A 21468-nucleotide genomic window follows, 5' to 3' on the forward strand; every position below is an offset into this window, starting at 1 on the left:
TCGGGTCTTTTGGGGGTCCGTGTAAATGAAATAACGTGGCCAAGCAGAGAAGCCTAAAAGAATTTAAGGGATGTTTTTAATTTTTATCATTACGAGATTGGTACAATATATTCACTAGCTAAAACTAGTTGGGGAGTGGAAGCATACCTTTTACTTTCAGTAGTGCCGAGTGCTGGCAGGGTCCATTAAAAGCGGCGTGACCTTTCTTTTTGTATAAAATAAAAATTCAAAATGCTCTGTGATATGTGAGGAGTAATGCTTTGTGCTCGTTTTGTGCCTGACCACGGGTGTACATTTTTAATTCATGCCTTGTGCCTTATACTTAGCGGCCAGCCTGTGAGGTTGTAGGCCCATTCTTGTACTTTTCTATGCTTACTCAAATAAAGGTTTTTGAACAAAAAAAAAAAAAAAAAAAGCGGCGTGACCATCAGTTTGGGTTCTGAGATATGGGAAAGATTAATATTCAGACGCTTAGCGGTGTGCACGTTATGTTAAACACTCGCTTGGAGAATTTGAGAAGGGATTGCCTACCTTGATTTAATCTCTCATTTGCGCATAAATGGAATTGTTGATTTCAGCATTCTACAAAGAAAAACAAAGCGCACCCTTAGTAAAATATTTTAACTGATTCAGCGCTCAGCAAGCGCGTATTAGTGCAAGTGGGACAAATACCTGTGGCTGGAGCTGCTGCTCTGTGCTGTGGGATTCGAATTTCTCTCAGTAAAGATGGCCGCTGCTATTTCCTGTTATATGCAAAAGCTATACTGATGCATTGTGGGGCATGTAGTCCCATGAGTCACATTTGCTTGAAAATAAAGGCTAGACGTACTGTCAACAGCACCTTATCTTAGTCTAAAGGTAATGGGTACGTCCTTCCAATTGTTTATTGTATCATGTATTTTAAAACAAAAAATGAGTACGCTAGATTGTACTAGAATTTTGGGTGGCTTCTCTGGGTCAGTGACCTGTTCTCATGCAATAGAGGACCAAGACCAGCGGGCAAGCCAGGGATGTCTAACCAATGCAAATCAGGACAGATGTGGTCAAATATGCGCTATCTCAGACAGGTTATTTAAACCGGTCTGTGCACTATTGAATTTTAAAATTAGATACGCTTCTTTTTGTAACGGAACGCGTTCGACGTCATGGCATTTTGACCTGGAGTTTACAGTGTATAGGACAGACCATTTGAATTCTTGCTCATTGTGAGACTTCTCGCAGAAATGCTCCACCATTGGAGCAGACATGACCTTTTTCCGTTATCCACGATCGGTGCTGACTTATTCTGTGGTTGACTTGCTGGCTGGTTTTTCCAATATAAATTAGTTGGCACGGACATAGAATCAAGTACCCAACGTTCTTTGTTCTACAATTAGAAAATTCTTTGTGCTTCCACTTGGTCCCATGGTGTACAAACTCGTCGCCTTCTATTGTGCTAGAGCAGGCGATGCAGTTACCACACTTGTGGTGACCCTCGATAGGCTTGAGATTCCATTGCGCCAATAAGTCGCTTTTGGGCTTGGGAATAACCACGTCAGCTCGGATGAGTTCCTGGCCAATGCTGCGGTTTTTTCTGTATGCAAAAATTGGTTTGGGGAACGGGCAGCTCAGCCCCTCCAACAAATGCCAATTCTTTAATACAGCCTGTCTCAATTTGTGGGTGTCCGGACAGAAGGTAGTGACGCACACAAGTTTCTCTAGAGGTGCTCGTTGTTCTCTAGAGGTGCTAGCCTTTATTTTCAAGCAAATGTGACTCATGGGACTACATGCCCCACAATGCATCAGTATAGATTTTGCATATAACAAACAGGAAATAGCGGCGGCCATCTTTACTGAGAGAAATTCGAATCCCACAGCACAGAGCAGCAGCTCCAGCCACAGGTATTTGTCCCACTTGCACTAATACGCGCTTGCTGAGCGCTGAATCAGTTAAAATATTTTACTAAGGGTGCGCTTTTCTTTTCTTTGTGGAATGCTGAAATCAACAATTCCATTTATGCGCAAATGAGAGATTAAATCAAGGTAGGCAATCCCTTCTCAAATTCTCCAAGCGAGTGTTTAACATAACGTGCACACCGCTAAGCGTCTGAATATTAATCTTTCCCATATCTCAGAACCCAAACTGATGGTCACGCCGCTTTTAATGGACCCTGCCAGCACTCGGCACTACTGAAAGTAAAAGGTATGCTTCCACTCCCAAACTGGTTTTAGCTAGTGAATATATTGTACCAATCTCGTAATGATAAAAATTTAAAACATCCATTAAATTCTTTTAGGCTTCTCTGCTTGGCCACGTTATTTCATTTACACGGACCCCCAAAAGACCCGATCTGAAATTCAACACTGAGCAGCCTTGGTATGTAGCGCACACCGACATTACAGCTACTGCATGATAAAAAGGAGCCCACACACTAGATTAAGCAAAACTTTGCTTTTGTATTCCACAGATACAAGATACATACAGCCCTGATGACAGACCAGTGACTCCAGTCTGGTCTAGAAACGCGTCGGCAGTATTGGTTGGGAGATATAAAGTATTACTGTTGCACTAAAGCTAGGACCGGCTGGTCCAGCACTAAAATATACAAGATATTTAATCATTTATCTTCCCAACCCCTAGTTTCTCTCATTCAGTGTTTGTTAGCTTTTTGTTGTTCGTAATTGATATGTTTGTATTATTATTTTTTCAATAATGTCTGATGTGAGAATATTTTCTATTGTGTGTTCTAATGATTTCTAAATGTGTAAATAGTCTTTGCCTTTAATGTTTGCTAACATTAGTCCAGCCTCGTAAATATTTGCAATCAATGTCTTTTTTCTGTCAGCAATTTTTTCAAATTATAGAAAATACAAAATGATTGACACAAAATAATGGTGTCCAGGGAAGCGATAATAAAGTGTTTCTTACCCTATATCAAAAAATTGTATTGAGTAACTGTGGTTTGGGCATTTTGTGTTGTTTACTAATGTTATTAGGTCTAGCCCTCACCACATAAAGGACGTAACCCCTTTTGCACATCAGTTAAAAGAAGCACTTGTTTCATGTTATCCCCGCCTTGTCTACCGCAGATATATTTCTCTTGGTCAAGGTCCATGAATTAACCTTTGAGCGCTCGATGTCTTTGCATCAACATTTAGCAGTGACATTGGCATACAAGAACCACACAGAGATTTGTTTAGGTTAAGTATTACCTAGGCTTTAAACCTTCTAGGCCAGTTCATTATAAGCAGGAATTGGCCCCGCAGTAACTGGGCTCCAGAGGTGTTGTAAAAGCCACCATAAACCCCTGGGGGCCTGGCGACTTGGCACAATACTTCTTATCTTAGTGCCTCCAATGCCTTTTGCTGTGAAATAGACAGCCCTGGGACAGCCTCATCAGACAGGCAGTTCTTCCTTTCCACGTGTTCCTGCTCGTACAAGTTACTGAAGACGAGCTGACCCTCCCGTCCGCCGTCTCCTTACAAACCACATCCCATGATGTTTTAAGGTCTGTCAGAAAGCTAGGGGCCGGCCTTTCCCGCCTTGTTAAAACCACCTTTCTGGTTTTGCTAGTAGATAATTGTTCTATCAACTTCCAAGTTTTGCCCACTTGAAGTAATCACCTTTCTCCAAATGCCCGGTGACTTTGACAATTTAACCTTTCTCGGTCAGCCTTCTGCTGTGAATTGGCCTTTCATCACTGCTTTCAGTGTGTTCTATATTATTGGCGTAGCATCCTTCCATCTATCATTTGAGGTCTAAATTCGGGTGAAATTTAAATTACACTAGCGTGATTTGCATAATTTGGGGAATTTTGCACTATGCTTGTTTTTATGTTGTCCTGGTTGAATGTGAATAGCCAGAACTCAAGCAACTGGCTATTGAAGCAGTTGTGTTTTTTGCGCTATTTTTTGGTGCATATTGTGTCCTTGCATCAAAAGTTGATGTCATGACACAATTTGCGCTCAAATACAGTGCTAAATGACTGATGAAAGGGGTTGATCTCAGCATGTTTCCAGCCTTCATGGAAGGTGGCGGAGTAAATGGAGTAGTTGATGGTGCGGTAGAGTTCGGGGGTGATGGTGGTGGCTGCTCTGTTGAAGATGTGGTGTGGGTAGGCATCCCAGGGTGATCCGTAGTGGATGCTCTTCATGATCTTGAGGGTGTCGTCCGCGGGGAGGGGAGTCCAGTTGAGCAATATTGGTTTGGATCAGGCGTTATAGGGTGCAGTGGTTGCAGGTGCCAAGGGATGGTCTTGGGTAACAATGCTGTTGAAGCTGTCGTATATCTCCTTGATCTTGCAGTGGAAGTAGGTGCCAAGGTTGTTGCAGAGGTCCTGGGAGGGGGTATGTCTGCTGTCTCTATGTTGGGGCTGGCAAATTCTTTGCCTACGGCGAAATGTTCTTTACTATTGAGTGCATTGGCGTTGTTCCTCTCTTGTAGGGCTGCTTTCACCGTGTGTGGTGACAGCGGTCTTGAAAGCTGAATGTCTTCCGGGGTCTTGTTGCTCCTCCATCTCTTATCGAGCTGTATACAGGTGTGTCTGGACTCATGAAGGGTGGGAGAGAACCAGCTGGCTTACTTGCTTGGGGCTTCCTTCAGGGGAGCCAGAGAGTCGGCGATTCATTGGTGGAGGTTGCGTGCTCAAGTGTTGGTGTCTGTGGCGGTCGGTGGAGGGGTGCTGCTGAGAGAGATGATGAGCTGTTCTTCGGTGACCTTGTTCCAACTTCTTCGAGGGCAGCGGTGGGCGTGGAGGTGTACAGTGGGTTTGGTGAAGGAGAAGTGGATGCAACAATGTCCGGTCCACTTGAGCTCGGTGGAGTGGCTGAAGGTGATGTCGCTAGTGGAGAAGATGGGGTCGAGTGTGTGTCCTGCTGAGTGGGTTGGGGAGGTGACCAGTTGTTGAAGTCAGACAGTGGTGAGATTCTCCATCAGGGACAAGGAGTAGTTTCTGTCCTGTAACTCCAGTTCTGTAGTAGGGGTATCTCTGTTATAGTCATAATCTAGTGAATAGTCCCGCCCATGTGCGCGGACCCCGGAGCAATCAAAAATAATCTCTTAAGTTGTCAAAAAATGCAGACCTGCACAGACACTTAAGAGAGAATTTAAAGGCAGATAATGCAGCCTATATCCACAGGCTACACTGTCCAGTACTTCAACTAGAAATTCCACCAAAAAACCCACAAAGGCAGAACCTGTCCAGCTTTCTTCCCTAAGAAAAGCTTTCCTTTAACAGCAAAAGCCTCTGGAATGATAGAGAGGAAAGAGTGGACAGACATGTAGGAGAGTGGGGTCTGCAATCCTATGGTCACCCCCGATTTTTGCTTTTTGCTTCACTGGTTTACGACTTTCCCTGGCTGTGGGCCTGCTAATCAGACCCACAGCCTAGCTGTTCTCTCTCTAAATTGACAACCATGTGCCTTAGGTGCATTTACCAATTGGTACTGGGCCACCTTTTCAGTCCCTGTATACCATACCTTAGGTATCCAGGGCATAGGTGTATCCAGGGCCTACCAGGGGCTGAAGCATGTATTATGCCACCCCTGGCAATTCCCATGAAGGCGAAGGAAGCCGGACAGGAGGGAACACATAAGGCTGCTGTGCCGGCCGGACCTTCTCACGAAGTTCGGGGGGCAGATGGTGCACCCCAACCTCGCGTCTTTGAGTTTGGCGGCATGGCTCCTGGATAGTGCAATGTGGCCATTTGAATCTACCAGAAGATTGTATGGACATACTGAAGGAGGCTAAGCGACCTTCCACTCCCAGCCCTGGGGAGACGGGGGACAGACTGCTGTCATCCCTCTCGACACCGTCGTCGATGGTATCGACGTCGGCGGAGAAACAGGACGTTTGCTGGTCTTCGTGTCCCTGGGGAACCCCCAGAGACCTCAGCATGGGCAGATGAAGCATGCCCAGGCCCACCTTGTGTCTGCAGTCTTCTATCTTCCAGGCCTTGGAGCCTGATCTTCAGCCTCTCTCTTAGGGTCCTGGTGGAAAATGTCTGGCAGATGCCACACTCCTCTGGGACATGAGATGAGGGAAGGCAGACGATGCACACCTCATGTGGATCCGAGTTGGACTTCTTCCTCGGACACTCAGGGCATTTGTCAAACAAAGCAGGCATTTTGACAAATAAAAGAGTGCACCAAGACACACACAAGGAAGAAAACACCAAAGTACTTCAAAGAAAGCACTCATATATCTTGAAAAAGTGAAAAATCACCAAATAAACCCTTGAAAAGGGAGAGCTCAATGCTCTAGGGTCCTGCTTGCAGGAGCCGGAAAAAAGAACTGAAAGTAGAAGGGACCTGCTGTGCCTTCTGGGATACTGAGAGAGTTCTGGAAAGTTCTCTTAAAGGCACAGTATCCTGTTCTGAGCCACATAATGGCAGCCTATGGGGTTTGTCTGTCCACTCCTTCCTCTCTATCATTCCAGAGGCTTTTGCTGTTAAAGGAAAGCTTTTCTTTGGGAAGAAATCTGGACAGGCTGTGCCTTTGTGTTTTTTTTGGTGGAATTTCTAGTTGAAGTACTGGACTGAAGTACTGTGGATATAGGCTGCATTATCTGTATTTAAATTCTCTCTTAAGTGTCTGTGCAGGTCTGCATTTTTTGACAACTTAAGAGATTATTTTTGATTGCTCCGGGGTCCACGCACATGGGCGGGACTATTAACTAGATTATGACTATACACAGAGATCCCCTACTACATAACTTGTTTTTGTTGTTGTAGTTGTCCAGGTGAAAGTTGAGGTCACTGAGGATGTAGTCTGTGGGGGCCAAGGCTGCGATGAAGTCGATGATGGAAAAGTTGAAGGGTGGTCATGGTCCGGGGGAACTGTAGATGACGGTGCCGCAGAAGGTGCTGTTCCGATTGGTCTGGAAGTGGAGGTGCTCCATGATGGTCGAGAGGATAGCCATGTGGGTGGGGAGGTGGAGGGTGCTTTTATATACGATGGCAATGCTTCCCCCCTGCTTGTTGATGCGGTCCTTGTGGACGATCTTGTCGCGGTCTGGGATGGCAGTGGTGATGTCCAGGGCAGAGGTAGAGTTCATCCAGGTTTCCGGGAGGAATACGATGTTGGGGTCGACTTATTCGAGCAGGTCCCAGAGCTCCGTGGGGTGTTTGTGGAGGGAACGTGTGTTCAGCGGGATGCAGTCGAGGTGGCCAGATTTTCAGTTGTGCGGTGAATGGGGCTGCGGTGGCAAACGAAGGTGCAGCTGCAGTTCCGGTAGGAGAAAGGGCCTTCGGTGTTCATCGGCGATGTTCGGCTGCAGGCAGAGTGGCATCCAGTGTTGAGGGCACGGAGGGTGCTGGCGTTGTAGTGGTGGATGGGCTGAGAACTAGCGACAGTGGTGCTAGGCGGGGTTTAGGCACGGATGGGCTTGTCTTTGGCCCACCAGTGGCGCAGCTGCGCAATGCCTGCCATTAAGTAGTGTACAGGGAAGGTCTGGATAGCGGGTGGCAGGAAACGCAGGAAGTGGGAAAGTGGCACTGGAGGGGCGGGCCGCGGGGATCGTAGTGGCGGGGAATAAAGAAGTAGAGAAAAAAAATGCCCAAAAAGTGGCAAAGGACAATGGAATGGAGGAAGAGAGAGAAAAACAGAAAGCAAGAAGCCAGAGCAGAGAGACAGAGGGCAGCACAGCAGCAGAGTAGAGATGCCCCACCACTGGACCACCAGAGATGAGGTGCAGGCGGAAGAGGGACTTGAACTACTGACCAGAGGGCCAGCAGCAGCTAAGGGGGCAGCGGCTACCAGGCAGTGTGCAGGGAAGGGAGCAGTCCACTGTCAAGATCAGTGATTGATACAACAAGGCATGCAACATGACCAATGTCTAACTATGATAGACTGTGAGCAGTGAAATTCAGTCATGATTCAGGCTGTCCCACTGCTGCATGTGTGTTTATGTGTTAGTGGGGATACATGCCATTATTGCTTTTAGGGTTGCGACTCCAAGAGTCTGAAAAGGAGCATCACTATCTCATTTCTCAGCATCTGTTACACATTCTCACGCTGTAGCAAGCCCTTGCCCATCCCTTCACCGGATCCCTCATAATTTTTCAACACAAAATATTTCCATAGGCCACTGTCAAGGATTTCGTGGACCACTGACGCTCGTGCCTAATGACCTTGGTGCTGAACGGATGCCATCGGTATTCTATGGGAAAGCTGTGACAGGGTGAATGGCTATCTGTTTCTGCAATTGACCTGCGATGTATCTTGAAAGACGTTCAATGTTGCCCCATTAAAGAAAATGCCATCACCCCAACTTAATCAGGACAGGATAAACCCAAATTCGTTACTGCTTTCAAAAGAAAATTAAAGTTGTATAAAATAAAAGCAAACTCTATTTCCATGGAGAGAGAAGAGGCAATTCCTTCTAATTCAGCCAAAAAACAGGAGTCGGGACGTCACGGAGTCTAAAACTAAAAGAAGGGCCAGCTTGTTTGACTAGGAGTAAGGTGGGAAAAAATTTCAGCCCTGGCCAGATAATGGTAGTGTTAGATGTATAGGTGAGGATTTAATAAGTATGGCAATGTGACATCTGTTACCAGGCCTGTCATCTTACAGTATACAATATCTTGGAAGACCATTTGTCACCAGAGTCCTAAGTCTTACATCTGAGTTTATGTACCATACTGACCAGTATAAGGCTTTGTGAAGTGTAACATCTTTTACCACGCAATCTTTTACCACACATGCCTTTGCCATGCATGGTCTAAGTTTAGGTAAGGGAAGTTTAAAGGGATGTAATTTTAGAGTTCAGGGATGGATGGTTGTTAAAGGGAGGTAAGGGTAATTTTAAAGATTAGGGGTGGGCAGAGGTGAAGGGAGGCAAGGGCAATTTTATGGTGCAGGGATGGATAGAGGTAAAGGCCGGGTAAGGGAAATTTTAGGGTCATGGGGAGGGAAGTGGTTAAAAAGATTAGAAGATGTAATTATACATTTGAAATTACACAACTTCAAACTGCCACAGAGATCAATATGGTTGTAGATTTTGTTTCTCAAACCAAAAGATAGTGCATAAAAAAGGAACAATTATTTATTTTTAAGGTATATTATTCAGATTAATGTTAACTCGTTCTTTCAGTATGCCTAATGGCTTTAAGTAACTGCAATAAAGTGTATTCAGATAAAATATGCATTGTAGAAAAAATTAACATTAGCAGTGAGTAGTTTTAGAAAAAGGTACTGTCTATCAGTAGAGTACTGCCCCATGCAGGAACACTGTATATGAATATTAGTAGGGAACAGTTCAGACAACCATCTAAAACGGGAAGGATCACCTGTGGGAACTTCATTTTTCTTCAGTTTTTGGGACGTGGAATGGAGAAAGCAGAAAATACCAAACACGCACTTAAATTTGAAAGCTAAAACACAAGGCACAAACTTTCATAGTTCTTTTATTGTTTTAATTCTTAAAAAAGGTACTTGGGTAATTCTATAAGGTCTATCATTCTAAGGGCTTACATAATCTTGTTGTGTTTAGCCTGCCTGTGCAAGTTCTTAGGTCAGATGCTGTTTCTTAAATAATGTTTCATAAATCTCGAGATCCTTGGGCTGTATTGATGGTTTCACAAGTTGCAGGGACTTCAAATAATGTTCTTGTTTCACAGAAGTGACCTCTAGTCCATTTTCCTGCAATGCCAACAAAGCTGCCTGAAAAAAACAAAAGAATATTTTTATATTTGACTTTTAAAATGTGTGTATAAATCGGGAAACAGCCTTTACAACACAGTACCACACATCTATTACAATGTATATGTCTTAGCAACACGTCTTTACCACGTAAAATATTACTATATATATATATATATATATATATATATATACACATATATATACATATATTCACTGAAAAAACCATAGGTTATAGACCATATATAGTTAGGAATTAGCATTTACAAAACCTTATTTTACTCACACAAAACCATTGAAATTTGCATATATAGTTAGTTGCACTAACTATATATCGCGCACCCGCAATCCACTGCTGATCATGTCACATATTACATCATTCATGACATGGTCAGTGACATCACTGATGACATCACTGATGACATCTCAAATGACATCACTGATGACATCACTGATGACATCTCAAATGACATCACTGATGACATCACTGATGACATCTCATTTGACATTACTGATCACATCACTGATGACATCATTCATGTGATAATACGATGAACCTCTTCAGACTCTAATATAACCTTAGATACACTCAGTGTAAACATACACTCACAGACTGTCACTCATCCATGGAGTTACTCACACACCTAGTCAGTCATGCAAAGAATCAATCACACCTCCATTTCCTCAACTATACAGTTATACACACCTTACTTATTCAAACATATACTAACACATATTTACTCTCTTATACAATCCCTGATACAAGTTCACAATGATCCATACAGCCACTCACACATTCACTGGCTCTTATGCACAGTTATTTATATATGTCAACTCTCACATGTACTGTGTTTTACATATGTACTTACTTTGACATGTAGCACTGAGATATCCATTCACTCACCAATACACTCATGCACACAGTCAACCGCCCATACAGTTGTTTCCACATGCACTTTTGAACCCATACATCTAGGGAATCAACTGCTCACACATCTATGCACAGAGTCATACACCTCCCAGCCACCCATACACACTCTCAGTCTCCCATACAAATACTTGGGCAACCAATCAATAACCCATATAGTTAATCATATAGCTAATGATCAACACATGCAGCAGTTTACAGAACAACAGACATAATGATGCACAAATTGAGACAGTTTAGTCACTAACCCATGCACTCAGTGAGACACATTTAATCACTCACTCATACAGTCAGTCATGCACCTACTAAATCCTTCATCCAGACACTTATACATCCACTCATTCTTCAATATGTAAGACATATTTTAACTTTACAGAAACATACAGTCACTGGATGTTGTCATCAGTGATGTCATCAGTGATGTCATTTGAGATGTCATCAGTGATGTCATTTGAGATGTCATCAGTGATGTCATCAGTGATGTCACTGACCATGTCATGAATGATGTAATATGTGACATGATCAGCAGTGGATTGCGGGTGCGCGATATATAGTTAGTGCAACTAACTATATATGCAAATTTCAATGGTTTAGTGTGAGTAAAATAAGGTTTTGTAAATGCTAATTCCTAACTATATATGGTCTATAACCTATGGTTTTTTCAGTGAATTTTCAAGGTTTTGTAAATGCTAATTCCTAACTATATATGGTCTATAACCTATGGTTTTTTCAGTAAATTTCAATGGTTTTTTAATAGCAAATATCAAAAGCTGTACAATGTATTCTTCTTTTAAAGGAAAAATATATTTTATATGTATTTATTATAATTTTTTTATGTATATAAATTTTTTGAGGGAACGAATTTATCAACTATCATGCTGAAGAAGAGTGTGGGGAAAAAAAACAAAGAGGAGGACTAAGAGGAAAGAACAATCAGTTCAAAAATACAATTGCTTTAAAGCATGAAGTGCTTTTCCACACATTTACATTTAAATAACCCATATTAGAACATACAAAATATCTACAGAGGAGACGGTGTACATTGAATTTTAGACTCTTCATTGGTACCCACATGTTGGTACTTACATCACCCACACAACACAACAGCTCTATTCAGAGCTACCCTACCTCAAAGCACTCTAAAATATTATTTTACTATTTCCCTTGGTTTTCCCCTTGTTACGCTTTCCGGAACGCTACCCGGTGCGCGGTCCGGGCGCTAACCGTGCGAAAATTTGGGAAAAAAAGTGTTTTTTTAACATATATGGGCCTCCTCAGCCACCCTCAGAAAACCTAGGGGGTCAGGATATGTCTCCCGTGCCCCCTTATACCCATTCCCAACATTGTTTATCCTCCATCTTGTGACTAAATTCGTCCGAAACACAAGATGGCGGACTCCCGTTACGCTACCGGTGAGCTACCCGGTTCGCGTACCGGGTAGCGCTTCCACCGCGAAAAATCGAAAAAAAAATGTATTTTATTCTTTTGCCCCGCGGGGCCCTTTAATAGCCCCCACATCAATCCTAGGGGGTCAGGAGGGGTCTACCTTGCCCCTTTCATTCATTTCCCCCTTCGTTTATTTCCACCTCTTGTCTCTCGATCCTACCGAGAGACAAGATGGCGGCCGCTCCGGACTGTTTAGAATGTTGAGAGTCACCGGAGAGCCAATCCGCTTCTCCTCGCGAAGTTCCGTTACGCGTCTGGTACGCGAACCGGGGCGCTAACCGGGACGCTGTCACAGATATATATATTTTTTTGAACGTTAATTTCTCAAACTCCACTGGAGCACATATCTTGAGACCTAGCAAAGGCACATCGGGCAAACAGTCTCTACAATTTTGCCAAGTTTCATAGAAATCCATTCAGCCGTTCGAGCTAAAAGTGAGTCCAACCGCCCTATGGAAAACTCAATGTTAAAAACACGTTTTGGGACCCCCTTTTTATCGGCCCCCGCTTGACCAAACCCCCCCAAACTTTCAGGGGACGCTCAGAAACAAAATGTGCCATTTTCCCGAAAATTTCAGCCAATTCCGTCCATCAAAGCCAAAGTTATTCAACATAGAATTTTCAGAAATCCCTATTCAAAAAAATCCTAACTATATATACCTACTGGCGACCGCCAGTAGGTAATATATATATATATATTCACTGAAAAAACCATAGGTTATAGACCATATATAGTTAGGAATTAGCATTTACAAAACCTTGAAAATTCACTGAAAAAACCATAGGTTATAGACCATATATCGTTAGGAATTAGCATTTAAAAAACCTTATTTTACTCACACAAAACCATTGAAATTCCATATATAGTTAGTTGCACTAACTATATATCGCGCACCCGCAATCCACTGCTGATGATGTCACATATTACATCATTCATGACATGGTCAGTGACATCACTGATGACATCTCAAATGACATCACTGATGACATCACTGATGACATCATCCATTGACTGTGTGTTTCTGTAAAGTTTAAATATGTTTTACATATTGAAGAATGAGTAGATGTATAAATGTCTGGATGAAGGATTTAGGTGCGTGACTGACTGTATGAGTGAGTGATTAAATGTGTCTCACTGCATGGGTTAGTGACTAAACTGTCTTAATTTGTGCATCATTATGTCTGTTGTTCTGTAAACTGCTGCATGTGTTGATCAGTAGCTATATGAGTAACTATATGGGTTATTGATTGATTGTCCAAGTATTTGTATGGGAGACTGAGTGTGTGTGGCTGGCTGGGAGATGTGTGACTCTCTGCAGATCAATGTGTACTTGTATCAATGATTGTATAAGAGAGTAAGTATGTGTTAGTATATGTTTGAAAATGTAAGGTACTCTATGTTTAAATGGAAAATGGAAAAAATAGAAAATGGAAGTGTGATTGATTCTTTACAGGACTGACTAGGTGTGTGAGTAACTCCATGGATGAGTGGCAGAGTGTGAGTGTCTGTATAGGTGTATGAGTGCATATGATAGTGTTGTAAAGATGAGTGATTGTATGTATGAATGATTGTATGGGTGAATGAGTGAATGTGTGTGTAGACGTAGGAATCAGTGAGTGCGTATGTAGTAACTAGTATTGGTGTGTCAATGGTTTCAAAAATTATACTCTGTATTTAACACTGGGTGTAACAGAGGTTATATTAAAGTGTGAGGAGATGCATTGTATTGTCACATGAATGATATCATCAGTGATGTGGTCATTGATGTCAAATGAGATGTCATCAGTGATGTCATCAGTGATGTCATTTGAGATGTCATCAGTGATGTCATCAGTGATGTCACTGACCATGTCATGAATGATGTAATATGTGACATCATCAGCAGTGGATTGCGGGTGCGGGATATATAGATAGTGCAACTAACTATATATGGAATTTCAATGGTTTTGTGTGAGTAAAATAAGGTTTTTTAAATGCTAATTCCTAACGATATATGGTCTATAACCTATGGTTTTTTCAGTGAATTTTCAAGGTTTTGTAAATGCTAATTCCTAACTATATATGGTCTATAACCTATGGTTTTTTCAGTGAATTTTCAAGGTTTTGTAAATGCTAATTCCTAACTATATATGGTCTATAACCTATGGTTTTTTCAGTGAATTTCAATGGTTTTTTAATAGCAAATATCATAAGCTGTCGAATGTCAAGTACGTGGTAAGTAAAAACATTTTCGTGTTTATGCACACTGATCTACTTTGAATGCTGCCCCCCACCCCTCATTTCTATTAGGAGTACTCTCTCTTTGCAGATAGTGAAGGGTAGTTAACGCAGGCCTTTGCCCCGTTGCCCCCGTTGTAATCCGTCGTGCCTGCTTCTCTCTCCATTTGATTGATTGTTCTCTTTGGTTCATTCTCTATTTACAAACAAGCACAGAGTCGCAATACTCTGTTTAGTCTTTGCAGATAGCGAAAAATCGTGTAAAAAAACTAAAGGAATCGAGCAAAATCAGTAGGCCACTAATGGGATCTCTTTTTGACCTCCCTAAAATAGAAACATTAGGAACAACCTGTTGATAATACCAATGTGTATGTACATAAGCGGCGTTCATTTGTGTTCACAGTACCCCTTGTTGATTGTTTGAATCGAGCATTGAATTGTTCGAAGTTGATTCTCTTAAGAATCTTCTCTGCCTGCAAACGAGGAAGAATAGGAATATTCTCTCTCCCTTTGCAGATAGTGAAGGGTAGGTAACGCAAACCTTTAACACGTCGTGCCTATTTCGTTCCTCATTGATTGATTGTTTCCCCAAACATTGACTGTTTGGGAATTGGTTCTTTTTGGAGGTATTCCCTGTTTGCAAATATACGTAGGAAAATCTTTGCAAATAGTGAAAGGGTACGTAATGCGGACCTTTCTCCCCCGTTGTAATCTGTCATGCCTATCTACTCCCCACTGATTGATGCACCTGTTTCACCCGGACCATTTACTAGAGATACGTCATCTGGCCCGACCAGAGAGCACCCCTACTGAAAAGGACATATGCAATAATAACGAAGTGATCACTGTATCCTGTTAACAGAAACTTTAGCATGAAACAACCTGGAAAGAAAAGAATAGGAAAACGAAAATCAGTAGGCCACTGATGAACATGAACTTTTATTAAACAACGAACAAAGAAATGATAACATAACGTAATGATAAAACCTATTAATGTCCTAGAAACAAGAAAACGTTAAAATATGCCAGTGGTGAGAGACCAGAAAAACAGTAAGAGAAACCAAATCACCCCTCGCTGTCCCACCGCCTGCCACGCCAAAAAAATCGATAGACTAGGGAAAATGCAAGTCAGTAGAACATCCGCCCCCACTCTGGAAACTTCCAAGGTGGGGCAGGGTTGCGGCTACGCCCAGCCGGGAGCAGCCCATATAAGGCGGGTCCTGCTGCCACGCCTCGGCCAGGAGATCCTAACGTAGGGTGTAGCCGGAGGAGAGGCCGAGGCCGAGGCCAGCGGGACCCGGCCAGGGGATTGCCTTTACAACGCTGAAGAGTTGCAGGGGGGGGAATATCTCCTCGACCCTCCCCTCTCTCTCCCAGTCCGGCCGCGGTGGCCCTTGACAGTTTCAGGTAGTCCCGCCACATGCTCTTCCGGTCCGGCCACCAACGGTCGGGGGGCCGAGGCCGACGGGATCCGGTTGCAGCCGATAAACCAAGAAACCCGTTCATGGGGCCAGAGCCAGGGGCGTCCGGCTGACATCTACCGGAAGCCCGGCCCGAAGACGGACGGGACACTTCTTCTTTCTTGAATAATGGCTGCGACAACACTGGGGGGGGATGTCTTGCACATGCCTCCGACCCCCCCCCCCCCTCGTCCTCATCGCCTGGTCCGGCCATAACAAATCTCAAGCGAGACGCCGTGGGGTGCACTGGGAGGGAGAGACGGTGCGAACAGGCCTCTCCCGCCTCCCCAGGTGGAGGCTTCCCAGCTGCACCCTCAGCGCTCCAGGCGCCCGGAAAAGTGTTCTTCCACTGTGGCCATGCTGCAACGTCTCGCCCGGCAGGGTGGAGCCCGTCCGCTCATTTGACCCCGCGATCGCCAGTAGCTACCGAACTCTCAAAATGGCGGTCGACCTGGCAAGAGCGGGCCCAGCATAAAGAAATGGCCCGGTCACTGGTTGACTCCACCACCGTAGTCCTCCACGACCTTGAAGATTCTAGAGGAGCCGCGGGAGTCTCCGACCCCCGATGGGGAATGACTGCCATGATCGCCCGTGGAGTGACGAAACTGTATCCGCGGGACGTCGGCGCTCCCATGCTGGCGCCAGCCTCACTTTGAATTACTAGAATCCTGCAGACCTCAGTTCCGGTGAAAGCACAGTGTGACCCGGTAGGAAAAATTGTTGCACCCCCTCCCCTTTTTGACTGATAGTTCAAACCACCGATCCTTTCCTTTGCCCTTTTAACGGAACTTTGGACTGCCTCCCCCTCTTTTACATTTTCTAGAGAAAACAAAACATTAACCACTACATTAGCATAGCAGTTGACACCAGAACTGTTTTCAAATTGAAAACCAACAACATCTTCAACAGAATCCTTTTTGTTTCTGCTGTGACCCTGCTACAGCACAGGCATTGTCCCCAGCAGTAATTCTGCAATGCCGGTAAGAATAGCTGTGGTGCCTACTGGACTCACTCACCCCCGCGGCGCCCCACGCCGTTATTTGCTGGGCGGCAACTTACTAGACATCACTTTCGTGCCATCTAGATTTCAGCGCGTTCTGCTGCCTTGGAACTATTCGCACAACAGACTGCTACTGACGACCCACCGCCAGGCAACATCTTCTGAATTTTCATAATTTGAAAGAACTAGTAACATGTCCTCATCAGGAATTCAAAAGAAATTGCCACGGTCTCTTCGTTGTTTAAATGTTTTTACTGTTTTTGTTTTGTTGTATATATTTATATGTTATTAAAGTTTTATATTCCTACTACTTTGTTGGAGTGCTATATATTTTTAATGTGACACATAATTGTAAAAACTTTGATGTACAAAGAGTCATTCCTGGAATCTTCCGCTTCAGGCTCGGTCCCCTCCCCAATCACAATACAGGATGGTTTTCAGATAGTAGGAACACGTGTGGTGTGACGGATCTCATCGGGTGTGGGCCTTGATCTACTATAACTCCTTTGAAGAGGGGTGATTCTTTACAGCTGGGGCCATAAACTACATCTGCAGGGCTAGGTGATAGCCTGGACAATCGGACACAGAGGAAGAGGAGTGTCAGAGGGTGCGGTAGTGAATAGGGCGAAAGGGAGGTGTCGGGCGGGCACAGAGTGTGATTTTCAGGGAAGAGCAGCGCAGATGGGGGGAGGTTTATTGCCGATGCATAAGACCGAGAGCGGGGGTGACCAGTGCCTGGGGAAGATGCTTGCGAGGGTGGGGAGCCATGCTACGAATCGACAGCGTGCAGAGAGTGGGTCTGGTCAAGGCATCTAAAATGGCTGCCGTGCACGACAAAAGTGTGGCATTTCAAAAAAGGCAAGATGGCGCAGACAATGTTTTTCAACACTTCCTCATTTCCTTCGAATCGAACGTTAACAGACGTTGGTGCATATTACCAAAGTTAAGCGATATTTATCGCTAACGATGCTTACCAACGAATTTTTTACCGCTAAGCATCGTCAGAAATTATCGAAGATAAACCTTGCTATTATCAAGGTTTATCGCAAATGCGATAATAAACGGCCGCAATGCATGAATATCGCTAAAAAGTCAGCGATATTCATGCATTACCGAGCTAATGCTCTTAGCCATGTTATCCACCTCCCATTGGATAACATGGCTAAGAACTGCTCAGGGCAGGTGTTACTTTTTGGAGATATTCGCGCTTAGCGCGAATATCTCCAAAAGTTGGTAATAGGAGATAGATATCTTGCATGTTGTAATGCAAATTATTGTGGTATATGGAACTCATACCATAATCTCTCAGGAAAGCAGAAACTGATCCTTTTGGGACCACCTAAAAAGGCCTAGGGGGTGAGGGGTACTCTACTTTGCCCCCTTTTCACGTTCCGAACTATTTTATTTTACTCTCTTCTGTAATTACACAAAATAGCAGCGATAAGATGCATCGGAGACACACAGTGAGAGAAAGGAGGCCGGAGATGAAGAAGAGATGTCAAATACACATTGGAGATAATATAGTGGCAGAAGGGAAGTAAATATGAGTAAACTTACCATGTAACATAAAAATGTTGCACTCTATACTATAAGTCTCATTTTATACTACAATCACTTCGCTACAACCTCATAAATTAAAAATAAAAATGAATAATGTCTCAAACAATTTTTGATTTCTAAATATAAATTTATTCTTCAGAATTTTCTAAATTTGAAAGAACTAGTAACATGTCCTCATCAGCAATTTCCTCATGAAAAGTCTGCAATGATGATTCTTGTAACTCTATGGTCTCCAAACATTCGATAAATTCGCCATCAACAGATTGATCAAAAAAATCATTCAAGTCATCTCCTCCTTGTGACAATATTTCATTATTGGTGCTGTCAATTTCAATCAATGTAGTGGAATCATTCAAGTCATCTCCTCGTGACAATATTTCATTATTGGTGCTCTCAATTTCAATCAATGTAGTGGAATCATTCAAGTCATCTCCTCCTTGTGACAATATTTCATTATTGGTGCTGTCCATTTCAATCAATCTAATGGAATCATACAAGTCATCTCCTCCTTGTGACAATATTTCATTATTGGTGCTCTCAATTTCAATCAATGTAGTGGAATCATTCAAGTCATCTCCTTGTGACAATATTTCATTATTGGTGCTGTCCATTGCAATCAATCTAATGGAATCATACAAGTCATCTCCTCCTTGTGACAATATTTCATTATTGGTGCTCTCAATTTCAATCAATGTAGTGGACAATTCAAAAGAAATTGCCACGGTCTGTTAATTGTGAGCCATTTTATTTTGAAATTGCTTGCTGTAAATTGCAGGAAAAAATAATCACTTTCATTTATCGTTTTTAGTAATACATAATATAAAACTAACTTTATCAAGTATTTAGTATAACAGAAGGACTGCAAATAAATAACAGAAAACATTTTTCAAATTATCTTCAAGTGTACAACATAGTTCCCCTTACAAATTAACAACTCACCTTTTTAAAAGTAGGAGAAGTGTTAGTACTGTGTAAATCAAACACCAGAAATTCACCACCAAAAATTCCTCACAAATGTACCTCAGACAGTAGTATCACAAAATGGCTGTGGTTTCCTCTCATTTGACATATATACATAACCAATTAACTTTCATCACACACAAATACAAAACCGAAGTAACATTTTAATTGGTTCTAAATTTCAACACTTTCAAATGTGTTTTCCCCATGCAATTTTCCATAGGACATTTACATACGTCTACAGCCTGAATGGCTGAACGGAATTACACCAAACTTGGCAAAATGGTACATCAAACCTAAGAGGTCAGGAAGGATCTACTATGCCCCCTTATGGTCATTTCCCCCTTCGCTTTGGCCTCCTCTTGTCTCTCAATCCTACCGAGAGACAAGATGGCGGCCGCTACGGACTGTTTGGAATGTTGACAGACGCCGGAGAACCAATTAGCTTCGCAAAGCTCCGTAACGCGAAAAGTACGCGAAGCGGAGCGCTGTTACAGATATATATCTTTTTTTGAACGTTAATTTCTCAAAATCCACTGGAGCACATATATTGAGACCTAGCAAAGGCACATCGGGCTACCAGTCCCTAATATTTTGCCAAGTTTCGTGCAAATCCATTCAGCCGTTCGATTATTATTATTATTTTTTTTTTTGCCCCGCGGGGCCCTTTTAAAACCTCCACATCAAACCTAGGGGGTCAGCGAGGATCTACTATGCCCCCTTATGGTCATTTGCCCCTTCGCTTTGGCCTCCTCTTGTCTCTCGATCCTACCGAGAGACAAGATGGCGGCCGCTACGGACTGTTTGGAATGTTTACAGACGCCGGAGAACCAATCAGCTTCGCTTCACAAAGCTCCGTTGCGCGAAAAGTACGCGAACTGGAGCGCTGCCCGGTTCGCTGTTACAGATATATATCTTTTTTTGAACGTTAATTTCTCAAAATCCACTGAAGCACATATATTGAGACCTACAAAAGGCACATCGGGCTACCAGTCCCTACAATTTTGCCAAGTTTCGTGCAAATCCATTCAGCCGTTCGGGCTAAAAGTGAGGCCAACCGCCCTATGGAAAACTCAATGTTAAAAACACGTTTTGGGACCCCCCTTTTTTCTCGGCCCCCCCTTGACGAACCCCCCCCAAATTTTCAAGTGCTGCTCAGAAACAAAATGTGCCATTTTCCTGAAAATTTCAGCCAATTCCGCCCACAAACGCCAAAGTTATTAGACATAGAATTTTCAAAAATCCCATAGAGAAAAAATCCTAACTATATATACCTACTGGCGACCGCCAGTAGGTAATATATATATATATATATATATATATATATATATATATATATATATATATATATATATATATATATATATATATATATATATATATATATATATATATATATATATATATATATATATATATATATATATATATATATATATATATAAAACATTTCTATGGCAAAATGAAACCCCTCATTTTGTTCCTTTGCAAATTAAATGTTTTAAGTGTTAACACTTTATTCCAATCAAGATGACTTCAGGTGTGCCATACTTTTGTCATGAGTAAGACTGTTAGCGCTCTAGTTGTTCTTTAGAACACTCTGGGACATACTTTCACTGGGCTATAGTTGGGCTACATCTGGCTGTTATTTGGGCTACATTTGGGCTCTTTTGTCTCTGGTGGCCATCTTTGGGCTACATTGGGCTACATTGGGCTCCAACATATATATAGCCCAATGTAGCCCAATATATATTTTTCAAAGTTAATTTTCGTAAAAACCACTGGAGCATATATCTTGAGACATAGCAAAGGCACATCGGGCTACCAGTCCCTACAATTTTGCCAAGTTTTGTGGAAATCCATTCAGCCATTCGAGCTAAAAGGGAGTCCAACCGCCCTATGGAAAACTCAATGTTAAAAACACGTTTTGGGACCCCCCTTTTTTCTCGGCCCCCGCTTGACGAAACCCCCCCAAATTTTCAGGGGCTGCTCAGAAACAAAATGTGCCATTTTCCAGAAAATTTCAGCCAATTCCGTCCACAAACGCCAATGTTATTAGACATAGAATTTTCAGAAATCCCATAGAGAAAAAATCCTAACTATATATACCTACTGGCTATCGCCAGTAGGTAATATATATATATATATATATATATATATATATATATATATATATATAACATTTCTATGGCAAAATGAAACCCCTCATTTTGTTCCTTTGCAAATTAAATGTTTTAAGTGTTAACACTTTATTCCAATCAAGATGACTTCAGGTGT

The 21468-nt window shown here is 42.7% G+C and overlaps 1 protein-coding gene across 2 annotated transcripts in view; it reads right to left on the minus strand.

Annotated features, from left to right (window-relative positions):
* Positions 1-9368: 9368 nt before the first annotated feature.
* Positions 9369-21468, minus strand: part of AFG2B (AAA ATPase AFG2B) — a 270060-nt gene continuing 257960 nt past the window's right edge. For both annotated transcript variants that reach the window (XM_078684773.1, XM_078684772.1), the window contains exon 10: positions 9369-9640. In XM_078684773.1, the coding sequence (XP_078540899.1) occupies positions 9488-9640 (153 nt within the window). In that variant the 3' untranslated portion in view covers positions 9369-9487. The remainder of the gene's footprint in view (positions 9641-21468) is intronic.

Source organism: Lissotriton helveticus, chromosome 3_2 (assembly GCF_964261635.1).
Source record: "Lissotriton helveticus chromosome 3_2, aLisHel1.1, whole genome shotgun sequence".
NCBI classification, from domain to species: Eukaryota; Metazoa; Chordata; class Amphibia; order Caudata; family Salamandridae; genus Lissotriton; species Lissotriton helveticus.